We start from the raw sequence: 19,819 nt of genomic DNA, 5'->3' as shown, positions 1-19,819 counted from the left end.
CAGAAGAAATGATCACTAGCTTAGATGCCAAAATTCATGATCACAAACATCAATTCACTAAGGCGTTTCCAGGTAAAGCTCTAAAACCAAAACATCATTTCATTGAACATTACACGGAAGAAATTAAAATGTTTGGACCTCTTGTTAAAGTCTCTACAATAAGGTTTGAGGCTAAGCACAACTTTTTTAAAAGAATTGTTCGCAACGTGAACAACTTCAAAAATATACTTGTATCCCTGTCAACTCGACACCAGTTGATGGCAGCATACTATCTGGCATCACCTTATTATTTTGGTCAATCTGTTGTGGTAGAAAACATGACAGGTTTAAATGTGTCACTTCTTTCAGAAAACATTGTCACAGCAATACCAAGTGAAATTATGTCTTCATCAACGGTTTCAGTCACAGATACCATCAAGTTTGAGGGAACAGACTATGGTAAAGATATGTTTGTTGTGATTGGCAGTGATAGTGGTCATTCTGTACTAGCAAATATACAAACTATTATTGTTGATAAAAACAAAGGATGGCTTGTAGTAAAATTGCATAAATCTATTTATCAAAGCCATATTGGAGCATACAAAGTGACAGAGACTGAAAACTATCAAGTAGTTAGTCCAGGTAATCTTAAAGATTACTACCCTCTAACTTCCTACACTATCAGAGAAGCTAAAGTGGTTGTGTTGAAACACTTTGTAGATATACATGAAGAACAATAGGAGTTACCCTAAGTTGAGTTGTCTGTGATAAAGCATGAGCCTTACTTAACGTTGAAAGATGCAGTACTTGGATGACATTTACATGCAAAATATCTACCCATGCAAGTAGCCAAGAGTAGATGTACAGTAGATATGCTGCCATACTGCATATTTATGCAGTGCATTAGGATACTGCAGCTGAATGGGTTGTTGCACTTACTGCTAAAATATTACTACAGTATTTGGTACAGTACTGTAATTCTAAGGGGAGTGTACGAAATGATATAGCCAGCCTCTCACTCACTTACATTTTTCTCTTTTCATGCATAGGATTGCTCAGAAATTGATACAATGTACAAATTGAGGGTAGTTTTGTCACCAAAGGACATACAGAAGGTGTCCCTTTAGCAACGTCCAGATTCTGTTGAAAATCTTATGGAAACTTTGAAAGATAAGTTAAGCCTTGAAGGCAGTTTCACTTTGCAATATGCTGATCCAGACTTTGGAGGTGAGATGGTGAATCTGACTAATGCAAATGATTTACCAGAGACATGTGCATCTGTCCACGTGATATACACTGAAATTGCTGAAGATCAGTGCTATCGGAGTAGTACACCCTCACTGTCATCTGTCGGTTCATTTGGAAGCTCACATAACACTATGAGTGTTAGTTCAAATGATGACATACAGTCTGTAGAAGCCAAACTGAGACAAGGGTGTTGGCCAGAGGTCTTTCAGGTACCTAAAGTGGGCCCAGAGCTGGAACTGGTTTTTGAAGATGGTAATAGAAAGTATCTGTCAGAAGGAAAGAAGCTTGACTTAAGCAAAGATCACAAAAGTCAGTTCCTTGATGCGATTGCTAACCGCATTTGGGAGTACAAAGCTTATCCAACACACATGGAATACACTGAAGTAGCAAAAGCAATCATGAGGACCTATCCTTGTTTGGCTGAAAAGGGAAGTTCCTCTGGCTATGATGAAATGCTTAACAGCATCAAATTTAAGATGGGTAATCTTAGAGCAAAAATGAGAAAGTTGAACTGCATGGAACTAAATGTTAACTCAAGGAAGCGCTCCTACCCTGGAACGTCTTCATCAAAACACAAAAAGCCAAAGAGAGCAGAAATAAATTACTTACCAGACATTCCAATTGGAGAAGATGCAACAAGTATGGAGTTTTATCGAGAAAACATTTGCGCAGAAGTTCAAAAGAGAAACAGGGACATGAACAAGATTAAAAATATGATGATGAGGACCTATGCATACCGTAGACAGGACCTGGTCTTAAAGGCGCCAGCCGTCCACGAAATGGTAGAAAGATGGCCCGCCTTATTTCTTCCCAGTGAAGTAAGTTGAAAGTTCCTTAATTGTTCATTAACTTAGTGAGGGTGCTGTCTCCCTCACTAAAATTGGACATTTCGTTTTGTATTTTTCATGATATAGTAGCTGCAGTGTATTATAATGAGTAGTAAAAGTAATGACAGTGGGTGATTGGTGTTGGAGATGTTTTATTTCTTATGTATAAAATTTTGTTAAATTACAGAAAAAAGAGAAGCTAAGTATGTGGTCTAATATGGTGCAACAGGGTGATCTGATCAGCAATTAGCCGGTAGATGTATTTTTTAACCCATGGATGTCAGTCACCATTACTAATTGTTTTTGTTACTGATATATGCACTAAATACCTGTAAAATTAGTTTATAACTGTATATTATATGTGGTCTTACCCAGATTTCCAATTGGCAGTTTGACTACTACTGACAAATGCATTTACAAGTTGCATTTATACTCTCACCTTGGAAATGGCTTTCTATAATATTGCTCTCTAAAGGGAGCTATCTTCTTTTCATGGGGCAAACTTAATTTAATATTGTTTTCTGCATTTCTCATTTTATTCTTTCAGTTGAAGGCTGAGTTTTCGAGGTTAAGCAACCTTGCTCTGGAGAGCACTTTCTTTTCTTCACTAGACCAACACCTTGACAGAATGGTGGAAATATTGTCAACCAGACAAAAGTTTCAGAACTTGTTTCACTTTGAGACAGGGGTAGGCTATATTACATATTTTGTATGGTATGATCATGTAATGCAAGAGCTCATTTGTCTATATTCTTGTTTTAGCAATCATTAAAATACAGTAAATAAGAGTACATACTTTTTATTAGAAATTACCTTGTGACAGTTTAACAGGTACATTTTGCATTGTGTATACAATATGACATGCAAAACTAGCATAAAGGTATGCTGTATGCCAGAAATTCAAATATGGTTACCTCCAGGAAAGTACTTTTGAAAAATTTTTAGCAATTTATAGCATGCCTATAATTTGGGGCCTTTACATACTACCTTGAATTTTACAGTAACTAAGGCACTTAGTGCTCACTCAGATCTTTTCACAGAAAACTGGTTACTTATAATGAGTGTTATTTGCACAACTGGATTTACACCGAACTCAGTTTCATAATGTAGTACGTTTGTATTCCTACTAGAGTTGTGCGTTCGCGCTTAATTCATTAATCGATTTAAGCAAGGAACAATAATCAATTAATCGATTTCACATGTACCAGTTTCGTGATATCAGGCCATACTGTACCAACACAATGCTGCAAAAGGTGTGGTGCCCATTCCTCTATTTCGGATAATATTACGGATTTATCAGTGTATTTGCCAGCTATCAATTCCATACTGGTCGGCATTTACGAAGGGCCATGCTATCCGGGGGTAGAGAAAATACAAGGTGCGGGTAATCGACCTTCACCTGCCCATTTCCCAGGCCTCAGCTTCGTTATAGAGGTTATGCATATGACGTCACTTCATATAAACACTGACAGAAGTCACGATAAATTTTAATAACTCGACTAGTAGTTGTAAGGACAGATATACAATGAAACAAGACAGACACAGTGTGTGGGCCCAGGATTAATTTTTATCATATCATTCACATGTTGCATGCAGCTCAGAACTGCATGTGCATGGCAGTGATTTATCGATTCATACCATTCATTTAATATACTGCAGTGCAGAAGCTAAATAGCATCAGTTCAGTGACCTTGGAAATGATCTTGTAGTAGTTTAACGTCAAGCGCAATGCATAATGACCAGCTACTGTAAGCTCAGTGAATCTTTTGGCTCGATTCCAAAGTTTTGCGTGCCGCGAAAAGTTGCACGTGCCAACTGTCAACGCCAGGCCTCCTGTCTCTTATATGAGTGACAGTTGGGGCGTGGCTTAGCTGATGTATCATAACCCTTGAATACTGGCCGAGTTGCCTCTGCCTTACTGTTAATTCAATGTGCGGTCTAGACACCTGTTGAAAGAAGTGGGGGCGTGGCCTAGCCGATGTATCACAACCCTTGAATACTGGCTGAGTTGCCTCTGCCTTACTATTAATTCAATGCACGGTCTAGACACCTGTTGAAAGAATTAAAAATGACGTGCAGATTGTTTATTTATTGCCCTCGATTAATCAGAACCTGCTATCGTTAATCGACTGCTCATTGTGTAACGATTAATCGCGCACAGCCCTAATACCTACCTGCCATGTTAAGTAGAAGTTGATGGAACCAGCTGTCATTCTACCTGCATACCAGCACTGTAGCTTTATGTGCCATATCACTCTGTTATCGTCACTCATCACATTTCAAATGCTGCATATATTGAATATTTGCCTTACTGGTGGCCTCATACTTTTTAATGATAGTCCAGCTTTGTATGACACTGTTAATTTTGGTGAAGATCTTACTGTAGGTCATTTGAGGTTAGCAGAAACCAACATTTCGAAGGTATCATTCTGAAGAATAAGTGGATTATGCTAATTGGCTCAACAGATTGTTTTACAACTCATCTTCAGTACCTGCTGTAGCTGCCAAAATGCCTTAGTGCTCTTGTAGCTTGGTAGTTAAAATGCTTTGTCAAGGCATAGAAGTAATTGCTTATAAAAAAGCCTGTGCAATGGGAGTCATCGAAGCCTACATGCAGTTTGGTGTTCTGGTTGCTCCTTGCATCATTCAATCAGTCATATTGAGTTTGTTAAATGTCAATTTTTTCCCTTTATTTTCAGGATGTCACTGCAAAAAGAACTGCTGTCTTGCGATGCATACCAGACTATTTCACGGAACAACCATACTTCAAGGACTTTGAGGTAAAAATTTGCTTTCCATATTCTTATTGCAAGGTTCCACGTAATCATTAGAGGTCATTCATTTGAAAAATCCCCACTATAGCAAGACTGATGTGCACAAGTTACAAGTGCCCATTTGAGCACCATTCAAGGTTTTTTGGAATGTTAGCCTGAGCATTAGGTAATTAGTTCACCAAAGCTAAGAAAAGGATAGGAGCATTTAAAATTCACATCACAATCTTCAAATAGCAATAACTTGGCACAACCACAAGTCTGAATTGCTTCAGACTTGTTATGGTGATATTGGTAGACCACATATACATGCAGATGTGTGTTGCATTTGATATCATGCATATTTATGAGGGGCATGGGCTAGCAATTATTTCTCTTGTTACTGTTAGGCTTTTTTGAAAGTTTCCCTGTTAATGGGATCAATGAACAGCAGCAAGGAACCATGAAATGTTGTCATTCTGGTTTTGGGTTTTGATGATAATCGCAACATTTGTAGTACTACTAGTGTGTGTGTATGTGAGACACCTTTTTTGTAAACACAATATCTCAAAAAAGGAAGCTTGGACAGATCTCATATTTGGTATGTAGGTGTACTGCATTGAGAACAAGAAGACTATAAGTGTCATGTGTCAAGTTTGATCATCAGCTGTCATTGTGAATATTGTTTGTTACATCTCAATGCTTTTTGCTGTATTTCTGAGATAAAATATGTTGTTCATTCTGGGTTTAGCCTACAGTATTTCACATTAATATAAGATCATTCATGTTACAACTACTTAACCACAATGCCGTTTTGCATTCTGGTTTGATATAAGTTTAAGGCAGTCATTTTCTTTTTCTTGAAGGACACAACTATGGCAGAAGACATCCAAACTGAAGTTACTCATGGCATCGCTGTGCTGGGTGATGTCAAGGACCCCCTGTCAATTTGCATTGTTGTTGATAACAAAATTGTTATTGATGACATAAAGTATTTTCCTAGTGCTGTTGCACTATTTTTTGCAATTCATTATTGCTTGCATCTTGAATATGCAAAGGGACAAGAACGCACTATGGAACTTTTTCAAAAAGTTTTCTTTGGTCTGAATGGGAGAAAGTTAACTGCTAAGTTGCAAAGCTTCAAAAACAAACTGTTCTCATGAAGATTTCAAGTTATCAGCTGAGTGTTTTCATAGTTACTTACATAAATGGGTTTTAGTCCAAATGTATTTTGGATATGTATATTCTTGTATTAAGTTCCTCTTTAACACATCAACAAGATATTTTAGCTTAGGCCTTCTGTTATAAGAATGAGCGTTGCTTTTTGTGAGGAGTGAAGGTTGTCAGAGTTCTTCAAATGTTTCCTTTGTTTTAATGGGGAAACTTACCTCAATATATCCTTGAGAGAAAGGCACTTGTTTCGTGAGAAATAGCTTACTGTTCTGTGATGTTTTGTATTGTTTCATTTTTGCATTCTAATGAATATGTTAACAACACCATCGGTTTATTTGATCCATCGTAATTACAAATTTTGTCCTGGATAAAGATTCAAGAGAAAGGAATTGCTGAATATTTTTGCTAATGTCAGCTTAAACAATAATATTCTTTAGTTAAAGAAGTTAATATATTGCTGTTTAAGTGTAATTTATCAACAAAAAATTAACAATCAGGCTACTTAAATAACCCTCTCAACAATTTGAAAACATGCCTGTGGCATTACATTCCATTATAAACATACATAGTTATCATGCATCTGAAGTGTTTAAATAGTTCATGTGGTGTCCAGAGAGATATTGCAAAACTCCATTCGACTGGTAATTATCTGGTTTCTTGGTAAATCTTGAAAATGTGTTGAAACAAATTGTAATATGGAACAGGATGCCATTGGACATTGTTTCTCTGCTTTTACATTTCAACTTATGAAGAATTGTTGATTGGGTGAATAGGCACTAATAATAATCATAATTATAATCAAAGTGCGAAACAAAGTCAATTTTTATGATATGATGATGTTTTCTTCAGGCAGAGAAATGATCACATAATAGCCCACACCTCTAGTGAGTTTGAAGGGTCCAAAAGTGTCTGGAAAAAAATCTATCAGGCTTAAACTCTAGTTTTACATTTTCATTTTCATTCAGAGCCATTGTTTGTCAAATAATCACTTTGTACTTGCTTAGTTATAGAGAATTCCTAACAGCTTGCTTGCATCAATGTGATTGGTATCCTAGTATATTATTTAAAAAAAATTGCAAAATGTGTTATCAGAGAAATTTGAAACTACAAGCATGTTCATCCTAAACATAGCCCAGTGAGGGATGTACTATAAAATCATCTACAGGAAGTCAGTATTAATATTATATATACTGACACAGGACAATGCATCAGATATCTGTGTTGTGATGAAACTATTCAAATCACAGTAGTACAAGTGTTTGAAGGATCCAAAAAATGGCAAAAGACAGGGATTGACAATGGAATTCTTTCAAAGTATCTTGTGTTCCAAATGGGTCAAATTGAAGTGCTTTGCTGTAAAGATCTAAAACAAACATTTTCCATTAAGACTTTACTTTGCATGCTGGTTTTCATGAGTAAAGACTCTTGTGCTTCCTCTCAGATTCTTAAAAGAGTTTTACAGAGTTGCTTTATCTTATTGTTAAAATGTAAGTTTTTGTGTACAAAGGACCAAACGGGCTATTTGCTTAACCCTGGCTTGATTTCACATACTCCTTTCTAGAAGGAAAGGTTGTATGTGTTTCCCCAAACATATCCTTAGCTTTCATGGGAACTAGTTTTCATGGTAATTTTTAATATAATTTACTATATTAAATGAATCATGGGAATGAATGATTGCAGCTGGCATGTACCCATGCTCCATGTTCTTCTGTATCTCTCTATTGATACATTTTGGTGTTGTTTCCACCGATAAAATTAGTATTAGGCACTTTTTATGCGTTTTATTATTTCTTCTATTTCGTTGTTAAAGTACATTGCTACTGGCTTCAGAGGTTGAACTTGAAATAAAGTTGTGTTAACTTAGAAATACATGGTTTTCTTTACTAAAATTGTCTGTTGTCATAACTCAATTATATTGAGGTAACCCGCTGCCTAGAATATGCCAAGTAGTGTCAACTTAAATATTCAAAGTTAACTCTGGAGATAATTGAAAGTGGGAAAAACTTGAATTGGTCTTGTCAGTTTAAAGAGGAAAGGCTATGCTGTATCAGCTCTGAAGTTTTAGTTACCATAACTTGCCCAGCTTTTTCTCAAAAAAAGATGAAATTTAAATTTGTTGGACTTTGCTGATATCTGTTGCCACAACTGATGAACATAAAGTGTAACAAAGTAAAACCAGTGAGTTGGTTGTAACCACTACTGTCAAGTCTTACTTATGGAGTGTCTGGGTTAGTAGAGTGAACTTAAAAAAGTTAAGGCAGCGGGTTACCTCGACTTTTTCAAGTTGTCCTGACATGTTGGGTTTTACAGTGTATGACTACTCTTGTAGAAAAGAGTTCTCTCCATAGCATTGTAACAAGAGCTCACTAAAGAATTTCATACACAGGACCGCAACACTTGACAGAGAATTGGTTGTTGATTTTCAGTAGGCTTAACAGCTGTTACGTTGTTAAGCTTGACTTCAAATGACTTGAGCGAAAGACTTGTGAATTTACTTAAAACATTATCTGCTTGGTGTAAACAATGTGATAAAATCAACTCAAATATCAGCTAACAGTAAAATATTAATCAATAAAGTGTCATCCATTGTAACTTGATAATAAATTATTAAAGCGACAAATGTTTTCCAGCAGCATAATCCAGTGATCTCCATAAAGAAAGTGAAATATGTTTTCACTTGTTACATATCAGAACATGAGAAAAGGGGACTTTTCAAACATGGCTTCCCTTCTGTATTTGTGTTTGTTTTCCTTCTTAATATGAATATCCTTCTTTTCGTATCTATATATCGTTATCATAAACTTATTATATTATTATTGATATAGTTTTTTCACATCTAACCTACCTTTCGTAATCAGGAACTAGTTTGCCTATTGTTATCGCTATTTACTTAGCCTGCACAACAAACTAAATTTATAACGTACTTTACTACCGCTGTATGACAGTCACTGTTTACACAACAAACAAATATAAAGATCATAAGACGTGTACCCCGTGGTATCGTATAATTGTTTCATTGTTAGTTGATTTTATCATTATTACGATATATGACTAGATATCTTTTAGATTGAAGATAAGATGCTTCAGTTCCATTACGTATTAAATCATCTGGTTTTAAAAAGATGGATAACGAAGATGTATATTCTTACTGGAAAAGAGTAACATATTCTAAATGCGCCCCGATGATTTTTGTTTAGGGTAGCTTTAAAGGGCCATGAAGATACAAGCTATCTTCTCCCTAACAAATTGGCCTTTTCTGAAACAAATAACAAAATAATATTCCGGAGCTAACAGCACCGATTAGTTTCATTTTGTTGATCTAAACGGCATATGATACAGACTTGATACACCTTAAGCAGCAGAAGTCACATACACGGATGTCGTGTATGGAAGGTAAATTTAACATCCAGTCTGCATATGTGATAAAATCTACAAATAACTAGAACAACTGTAATATGCCAGTTCGGCGTTTGTTCCTTTGACGTAGACCAAAGCTGGGCTTTATTTCTAAACAGTACTCTAGCTAGCATGCGCCGACAATATGAACGAAGAAAATTATAACTAAAACCATCACAGATTAACCGGACAACCAAGCTCATTAACGGTTGTCAATCACGACACATGTTCCGGACGTGACAGAGAATACCCAGTCCTAGACACTGATTGGTCAAATTGAACAACATGTTACCGTTACTGTATCCTCGTGTGATGAATGCACAGTTGATCGCCGTTAAGAAGTGACGCCTTGAAAAAAGTGAGGGCGCTTTATGGTGTACGGCAAAAGCCAGATCATCTGTAAGTTATACATATACTGTGCATGCGACTTTGAACTGAATTTGATTAAACCCGCTTTTACTGAAAGAGTAGGTGAACTCTGCACAACAGAGACATGTTATGGCGACCAGAATGGTAAGTACTATACTCCTGATTTAATTAAGAAACAACTTTTTTCTCGCCTCTATGATGACTCGAGTAAGTGGGTGTGTTTGTGCAACTTAGCCTATAATGTCTGGAAAGGGTCATTTCCGGTATCTGAGAGAAACATGGCAAACATTTTTCTTGCTTGTATTATTTTAGTGCGCCACTCAAATAGCGACATAGCCTAGTTGTTCCTAAAAAAATGCCATGAAAAAGCAACCGTCCCTCCTCCCACCCTCTTCCCCCACACACCTCCTTTTGTGTAATACTTCCGTATTAGTCTGTCCATGCAGTTATCAGTTTAATGTTAATGATGCAAACTAGGTAGTAGCCTATTTTCCTATTATTGAATTGTTAGTGGTATCCCAAGGACCTCATAACCGTCATCCCATGCCCTGGAATTACGTGCTAGATGTTCGTGCCCGAGATCACCAAAATAACATCGAGTCGTTGAGGATAAATACGATTAACATTTGTTGCAACTTTTTTGAAGGATTTTTTTAACTCAAATGCGTTCAAATGTTACCTATCTTGTTTAATTTGAGAATAATGAAACCAAAGTAGAGAATTTTACGTATTGTATTGAAGAAGCATGCTACTCAAAGAGATATATTTCTTTACGTGTGCAGAATCAACTGTTCGCCGCCACAGTTCTTTGCAAATCTGGGTCTGGATTTTTACCTTCGTAGCCAACCTGTGAATTTGAGATTTCTATGAAGAATGTATTTTGAGCTAGCATTCACAAGCCAGCCATGTAGATGATTGAGAGGGCGAGTAATCCCAAATTTGTAGCGCGCACGCGCACTACAATAAATATGACTCCACCCTGTACTTCCACCAGGGGTCCTCTGATGATCAACTAAACACCCCTTCTGTGGCCCTGTTCCAACCTCGCAAAATACATAATGCCCTGTTTCGCAGCCAGTTTCAAAGTGATGTAGTTTAATATGTATTATTTTTTTTTATGTGAAAATTAAAGAAACAAATATTTGTTTGTCATGTTTGTACTGGTTTTAAATCAAAAGCAAACGTCGAACAAATTGAGTAATAAGACTATTGTAAAACCGGATACTAACTTAAAGGATGATCTTTAGCACTTGGAGTGTTATATGGAAATGTTAAAGAACATTGAAACACACTGCTGACAGTCCAGGTTGAATGTCTATAACACTTTTACTTTTATAGAAATGAATAAAAATAAACAAATGAATTCCATGAATTATAGTGGTCTTACAATGTACCTTAATACTGTAGACTGTTGGTTCCTCAGATACAACTCAAAAATCATTGGAAAACAACACTTTTATGGTCAATAAAGGATAAGTGTACCCTAGATTACAATAACGAGTATGGCTACCCTAGATTAAAATAAGGGATATGCCTACCCTATGTTACAATAAGGGATATGTCTACCCCAGATAACAATAAGGGTTATGTCTACATTAGATTACAAATAAGGGATACGTCTACCCTAGATTTAAATAAGGGATATGTCTACCCTAGATTACAATAAAGGAATTGTCTACCCTAGATTAAAATTAAAAAAATGTCTACCATAGATTACAATAAGGGATATGTCTACCATAGATTAAAGTAAGGGATATGTCTACCCTAGATTACAATAAGGAATATGTCTACCACAGATTACAACAAGGGATATGCCTACCCTATGTTACGATAAGGGATATGTCTACCCCATATAACAATAAGGGATATGTCTACCCAAGATTAGAATAAAAGATATGTCGACCCTAGATTAAAATAAGGGATATATATACCCTAGATTAAAATAAGGGATATGTCTGTCGTAGATTAAAATAAGGGATATGTCTACCATAGATTGAAATAAGGGATATGTCTACCATAGATTAAAATAAGGGATATGTCTACCCTAGATTACAATAAGGGATATGTCTACTCTAGATTACAATAAAGGATATGTCTACCCTAGAGTATAATAAGGGATATGTCTACCCTAGATTACAATAAAGGATATATTACTCTAGATTACAATGAGGGTAATTTCTACCCTACATTATAAATAAGGCATATGTCTACCCTAGATAACAATAAAGGATATGTCTACCCTAGATTTAAATAAGGGGTATGTCTACCCTAGATTAAAATAAGGGATTTGTCTACCATACAATACAATAAAGGATATGTGTACCCCAAAAAATGATAATGGATATGTCCACCCTAGATTACAAATAAGGGATATGTCTACCCTAGATTACAAATAAGGGATATGTCTACTCTATATTAAAATAAAGGATGTGTCTACCCTAGATTATAATAAGGGATATGTCTACCCTAGATAACAATAAAGGATATGTTTACCCTAGATTACAATAAGGGTAATATCTACCCTAGATTACATATAAGGCATATGTCTACCCTAGAATACAATAAATGATATATGTACCCTAGATTATAATAAGAGATATGTCTACCCTAGATTAAAATAAGGGATGTGTCTACCCTAGATTAAAATAAAGGATATAAGGGATATGTCTACCCCAGATTACAATAAGGGATATTTCTACACTAGATTGAAATAAGGGATATGTCTACCCTAGATTAAAATAAAGGATATGTCTACCTTGCCATGCAGTGTCCATTACGTTGATAGGAACACCCTACGCCAAGAAAACACTAATTTCTAAATGTTTAAAGCTATATACCCTATCAACCTTCCTGCATCGCTAATTACAACATATCCATACGAAAACTCGAATATATCGTGGAATCAATCTACACTGTTACTTTGTTCTTTGTGATTAAGTGTTGTATAGCATTTCAGTTAAAATCATTCTTTTCACCTCTACTACAGGTTTCACATAACTACCGGTGAATGGTACAGTATTGAATCTTATGTTCCTTTCCACGTTATGTAGAAGGCCATGTTGTGAAGCGAATAAAGCAAATTGTTGTACGGGCTTGTGTAGATTCGATAATCTCTCAGTCGTGGCGTTTATTGCATGAACTCTTTGACCCTTTAGTGGAGTTTACAGTTTGGTTTCCTTTACATATTTTAGAGATCTGAATCGTGTATTTACGAACGGATGCAACGCTGTCTGTCTTGATTATCTGAGACATGTATTTCAGTAGACTTAATTCTTGAACTATCTTTGCTTATAATTCCAATAGGTTTGAATGATATTTATAGGTTTGACTATAACTATAACTATAACTATATATATATATATATATATATATATATATATATATATATATATATATATATATATATATATATATATATATATATATATATATATATATATATATATATATATATATATATATATATATATATATATATATATATATATATATATATATATATATATATATATATATATATATATAACAAGATTTATTTGATATAAGACAATACATTGATAATTTGTGACTTTCTCTTGGCGGGCTGTGTAGTTTAATGTAATATACATTTATTTAGATTTGTTTGTCGCTAAATTTAATGTTGTCATTCATGAAGTGGATTTTTTTTCTAATTATGTTTTCGATATTGATTTTTTGTATATTTAGTTAATAATGTTCTTTTGGTTTAGTTGACAGAAACTTTCGTAACAAACCTGTTTCATATGATGAACATACTTACATTAAATCTAGATGCAATCTCCAAGAGCTGGATGGTGGATCTCTGAAGAAGCTTGCTGTCTTCGTTCGTGATCTGAACCAAATTTGAACACAGATCCCTGACGGTCTCTTTGATTCCATCTACCTCATCAGTTTGTTCCAGGATGCAGAGGATGGCAAACTTATCACCGTCTTTCCTGCTCTTCAAGTATTCTATTATTCTCTTCCCAACTGCTGGGCTAATCCCACAGGTGAATCTATAGAGGTACTGAAGATTAAATGGATCCACTTTATCAAGAACATTCTTCAGCTCAGATGCATTTCTTGTAGCAGCTACAATTTCTACCAGTCTGAAACACGCAAACCATTCACAGAATAGTTCATGGTAGAACCTTAAGTCAGTCCTTGTCTGTATGTCTGTAGTAGAAGTCTGTTCGTTTGTCTCAGCAGACACTTCTTCCTCTACCAAGATACCTACTGCAAGATAATGTTGACAAAACCCTTGACCTAGTCGTGTACAGAGTCCATCCTTACGCCATGATAACTGTTTGTTTTCACCGCAGAGACCTTCAAATGCTACTTTACTCAGTTCGTCGTGTTCACTTTCATGTTCGCTCATGTGTTCCTTTGCGTGTTTGTCCAGTGATTTGTTTCTCATGTGACTATGGAAACATTTAATCATGTAGCGAAATAAACCGGTCACTGACTTAAATTTCTGTAGATGTGTCTTTTCGTGGGTCATGTGAGAAAACATTACAAATAAAAGAGGAACTTGACATAGGTCATCCAGGATCGGGTTTTCTTTTAAAGCGCGCTTAATGTTAGCAACGCTTTCTTCGTCTTCCCCGGTAACAGCCTTGCGAATGTACTGGTCGCGTGCTTTTTCGTCAAAGCCAATTAACCTCACATATTTTGTGTTTGATTTGTCATAGTCCTTCGGAAGATATCTGGTTGTAAGCGTGACGTCAATATTCCCAAACAGATTCCTCGTAATGATACGTCCTACGTCACTTCCGGTGGCCCCGTCCCTATCAGGAAACTCGTCATACCCGTCCAGGAGTACCTTAACAGAAGAACAGCTTTCAATGATATTTTTAATATCAGAAGATTTGATACGAGGATCGTTTGGTGCTAAGAACAGTTTAATTGCTTGATAGATAGATATCTTGCTGTTCAGCTGCCTCAACCGGAGAAGAATTAGAATCTCTACGTCTTTAAAAGGTGAATCCTTTACACCGTTGCACCAGTCATAGGCGAGCTGTAGGGTCACTGTTGACTTACCATACCCGGGTTCTGCTTCTATGATGCGCCGTTTGGCTTTCATTCGAGGGTCTGTGAAGATATCTTTGTACGAGTCCACACGTACCCATGGTCCTTCTGTCTCCTTCGTCGCTCCTTTAACTATGCAGATCTCTGTACCGCCCTCAACAAATACCTTGTCAACACAATGTAGTCTGTCCTTGACGTACGGTATGGGCTGGATTGCGTCATATTGTAGTTTATACCTGCTCTTCAGAGAACTGATGAGTATGGCCTTTTTGTCTGAAAAAACGGCAAAATTTTGTTTGTAAACATTACTTTTTTGGTCAATAAAATTGAGGCGTGTCAGTGCTTATATAAACTGGAAACAATTACGGCGGGCAATATATTTAAGTCGCTGTGAACGACAAAATGATACCAGTTAAATTGGAGTAATATGCAATTTTAAATCACCTTATATACGTTCATGTCTACATATAACAATTCCAATCGGTTAGGTCAAATGAATAAGGTAGACACAAAACAATGAAAACAATAAAAATAATCACGTTCATACACTGTAAAAGTAATTACAATGCTGATGCTTAAATCCTTATCAATGTTTATTTTAAACGTCAGCTTTATTATGCTTAAGTTACTAATACAAAACTATGTAATTACAACATACCTTTCACTGTAAGGTGCTCCATCGATTATGACGTCACAACAACTTTTGTGACTGGTTGGCGGGATAAACTTGGGTCTTCACTTTTCTTTTCCGTTGAGTGATATTATCCATGATTATCTTTCAAAGCGATGATCTATTGAATATATATTGATACAGAATGCTTGGTTAAAGCTAACTTAACAAAATATCATAAATCAATGTATAATTCTTAAGTCAACAGAACAAGTCACTTTACCAACAGGTCTCTGGCTCGACAAAGATTACATTAAAATGAATCTCTACTTATCTCTTATTTTCTGTTTATTGTTTACACAAAACCGCGACCTTTGAAGTAATCTTATATTAACGCGCCCTGAAAGAATTCAACTTTCTGTTTTGTTATCAATATTATTCCTGATATCCTTAAGAATGTCACCTCCAGGTCGTCAGTTTAGATGGCGGGCTTCACAATTATTGCGAGGCTCTCTCTTAATCGTAGATGCAACAGTTATTCACTTGCATGTTAAAGAATCTGATTGAGTTAATTTTTATGATGTTATCGATGCTAATGGATAGTGACAGCAGCTAATAATGTACGTCATACGTTTGACTTTAGTCAATGTTCATTGCAAACAGTGAGGTTAAACTCTATTTTCTTTTTCAAACATTTTCCAATTTGGTCTTCAATGTGTGTAATGCAGCAATGTACAAAGCGAGCACGTGACGAAATATTAACGTTGAGGATCAAATCAAATTGAGTAATTATTCCCTCAGTGACCTTTATTTGATGAAATTAGAGAGATGATGACACACTGTTATCAATACACACTCTTGTGTATAGTGTTAGCCTACCAGGTTAAATGGTTAGCCTAAGTACAACTGCTGCTTTAAGCGGCACAACTGAGACTCGGGCAGAGGAAAATAATTGTAAGGGTTTCTTTATAAGCTATATTAGTTTGAATCTCACATGATTTATATTTTTCTAGTAATTTTAGTAAAGTAACCTTTACCATGCATCGTTCTGGTCACCCTGATAAAAGCAAAAATATCAGTCACGTGATTGCTATCATACGCAACAAAAAATCTTAAAAATCAGTTAAATTCTTAAACTTAATCTGCTTATTCTTTTGTTTTAATATTCTTCCTAATTATCAGGAAGTTTTGTAGAGTTTAAGAATACTGTAATGTTTCACCGTAGTTTTACTGACAAGAACCACATTCCCACCGGGTAAGCCTATATTAACGTATTCAATGTTCTCTTTACTTCCCACATATATTCTTAACTTATACCATGTTCCATGAACTTCCCACTAGATTTATGTATAAACTGATCCAATGGTGCATATTCTTCTTACGTGATTTACTCCATGTTCCATACGGATAGAAAGTATACGACAACTGCCTACAATAAGCCTAAACATTGAGGAATCTTGTAAATGATTTCCATCCATCCCGATTCATTCATTAAAGTTGGACCTAAGCCTAACTGCGCAAGGCCTCCTATGAAAGTATAACACTTCTAAATGTATGTTTCGACAGAACTCACTGTTAGTATATTTATGATCTGGTCTGACAGCAATAAAGTGAAAGGATAGCATATGTTCTGATTGGAAGAGATGTTGTAGTTGCATGAATGAACTATTATATTACCAGGATTTACATAATAAGAGTTTGACTAACATGAGCTTAAAATTCTTTCCTTCAAATTAATGACATTTTTAAATCGACATTGAAATATGATCATACAGACATGGATTATAATTCTTGTACATTGAAATTGTCTTGAAGACGCCATGAATATATAGTAATATGTTGTCATAAATTTAACATAGCCTGTGTTATTTATGACGTGGTTAGTAGTACATAGCCTGTGTTATTTATGACGTGTTTAGTATATCAGTTGGCTACATATATAGCTTCATACCATTACTGTCTCCTGTACGTTACTTACCAGTACGATCATCACTTTGTGGGTTAATCATCCAGAGTATAATTTAAGTCCAGAATCCTTTAATCCTTAAATGACAGATGGAAATCACGAAAAAGAACGTATGGAAACAGGAATGAAGAATATCCAATTATCAAGATGGCGTCGTGTAGGTCATGTGACGTTCTGTTATACGATCCTGGATGCTAAATAGATATCGATAGGAATCAGTCTATAGTTTAACTGGTTTCAAAGTTCATGTTTTATTATTTACACAATCAAAGACTTTATTTGATAATATTAATTATATCTGATATATTATGCCTTGCTGTGTTTATTCTGTCATATCAGCCGTTCTGAACGGTACGCTGTACGTATATGCATTGCTCTCTGTTATGTCTATTACTGCGCATCCATTGTAAGTTTCCGATGTATTTTGTCCTATGTGCGTAATATGCATGTAAAGTATGCAAACTGTGTAGATGAAACTACAAGCGGTGATGGCCAACTCTGAATATGTCTTGACAAGAAATCTACAGATTGGTTTACGAAAATTAAAACAACGTAAAACCACTGTTTATTACACAAATAAAGAAAAGGAAAGAAATTATACACAATTTGACGAAAGAGAGTGTAGATATAATGAGCTATAGGGCGGGATTCTAACACGTAAGATTAGGATTGCAAGGGTCCGTGATTAGGTTACCGTTCTAGAAACAAATAACATTTTGCTCTGTTAAAATTGATCGTCCCGGTCAGTTCTCCGTTGTTGATTAACTTCAGTAAGACAGGATTTCAATGAACGGTTAACAAAGTTATGGTTTAAGTCATCAACACTGCCTCTTATATATGAACGGGTTAGATGTTTTCAAACTATTGAATCATGATAAAAAACTGAGAATATATCAGTTTTCTTGATTTAAAGAACTTTATATGCTTCAATTAGGCGACAATATGGTGCAGTAGCGCAATGGCGTGCACAGGATAACAAAGGTGTGTGGGTGAGGTGTGGGCTGCAGGGACGTAGCGAGGAATTTGCCAAGGAAGGGGCGAAGCTTGTAAGCAAACTATCTAAGCGTAGCGTCACTTGTTGGCGCGAAAGGTACAAGAAAGGCTTGGCCGCAAACCCCTCACAGATCGCTGGAAATGGCACTTCCCAGGCCTTGTAAGTTGCATCTATAAGCATTTTCTATTTCGAAATTACTTGCGATATTATAAAAAAAAACATACAAGAAATGTGCTTCATGGGGGTTGGGGGTTGGGCGGTCGCCCCTTCGCCCCCCCTCCCCTTGGCTACTCGTCTGGGGAGCTGTGTATCAATAACTCCCTACTGTTTAAGGTATTGGAGCCTGAACTTTTGTGAAAATGTCCAGAGGCGGATGAAGGACTTTATAGAGTAGGGAGACGGAGCTGGGTTATTGAAACCGGCTGCTATATGAGATGGGAGACTGGAGATCCTGCACCTCAATGATAAATATAAATTTAGACATAAAACTACACTGTGCATATTTAGACTACAAAGCAGGTCCATATAAGTAACATTCAACGCAATGTTTACTTATATATGATAACATAATAGTAAGGGTGATGATACAACCGTTCAATGGTCCAATTCTCCCCTACACTCTTGCGCCCCGACTGGCGATCCGAGATGGGGCCATGGCCCACGTGCCCTCCTCCACCCCCTTGCGCACTCCACTGTAGGAGCGTCGAATGCCAGGTCCGGTCCCGAGGACAATACCGTGCTCCCTCTTTTCACTGGTCAAATATCCCATAATATTTTTATAGCACCACCAAACTTCTCCCGGTCGCGCAATATGATTGCAAGGCCCCCAAACTGCAAATTGATGTTATCAATACATCACGTCAACTCCTATGTGTACGACTATGCTTGCGTGTGTTATAAACTTTCCACATAATTTAGGGGAGGGGAAGGAGAAGAGGAGAAGGAGAAGAGGGGAGGGGAGTGGAAGGGGAGGGAGAAGCAAAGGAGGGGTAGTGGTTACAGTACTTTATATATTTACTGTACACAATAGGTACGTATATTGGCAGGTATCCATGTATCAGTGGCTAATGATGGAAAACTTGACCAGAGGCAGATCACGTCGTACTATAAACACAAGAAGCATATCTAGTAATAATATAACACAAGAAGCGTATCTAGTAATAATATAACATATATATATATATATATATATATATATATATATATATATATATATATATATATATATATATATATATATTGGAAGTTGGCGCACAGAGTAGAATAAAAATTTCTGGTTTTGATAGCCCCCCCCCCCCCCCCCAGATCACCGGAAATGACACTTCTCGGGCTTGAAAATGACCAACCAAATGTATACTTTTGCACGAGAACCAATTTTTCCCAATAGTTTCATCCATAACCTTTTTCAAGATTGTCACCAGTCACACATCATGTTCGACCACATTGCATCCTCTGTGTAGGGATGCACCGGATCCAAATTTT

At 36.2% G+C, this 19,819-nt stretch overlaps 2 protein-coding genes across 2 annotated transcripts in view; one reads left to right on the top strand and one right to left on the bottom strand.

The window, feature by feature from the left end:
• Nucleotides 1–17,651, bottom strand: part of LOC139954921 (NLR family CARD domain-containing protein 4-like) — an 85,740-nt gene extending 68,089 nt beyond the window's left edge. Inside the window, exons 1-3 of the mRNA XM_071954911.1 lie at nt 17,356–17,651; nt 15,426–15,558; nt 13,521–15,040 (exon numbers count right to left, since the gene is read on the bottom strand). Coding sequence (XP_071811012.1) covers nt 13,521–15,040; nt 15,426–15,447 — 1,542 coding nt within the window. The 5' untranslated portion in view covers nt 15,448–15,558; nt 17,356–17,651. The remainder of the gene's footprint in view (nt 1–13,520; nt 15,041–15,425; nt 15,559–17,355) is intronic.
• On the top strand, nt 1,134–7,844 carry LOC139984449 (uncharacterized). Its single transcript, XM_071998363.1, has 4 exons — nt 1,134–2,045; nt 2,602–2,742; nt 4,754–4,834; nt 5,671–7,844. The coding sequence occupies exons 1-4, from the start codon at nt 1,134–1,136 to the stop codon at nt 5,965–5,967; spliced, it is 1,431 nt and encodes a 476-aa protein (XP_071854464.1). The 3' UTR covers nt 5,968–7,844.
• Nucleotides 17,652–19,819: the final 2,168 nt, after the last annotated feature.

This window comes from Apostichopus japonicus, chromosome 17 (genome assembly GCF_037975245.1).
Source record: "Apostichopus japonicus isolate 1M-3 chromosome 17, ASM3797524v1, whole genome shotgun sequence".
In the NCBI taxonomy this organism is placed as follows: domain Eukaryota; kingdom Metazoa; phylum Echinodermata; class Holothuroidea; order Aspidochirotida; family Stichopodidae; genus Apostichopus; species Apostichopus japonicus.
The sequence above is the reverse complement of the archived record's forward strand: the minus strand, read 5'-3'. Positions and strand labels throughout refer to the sequence as shown.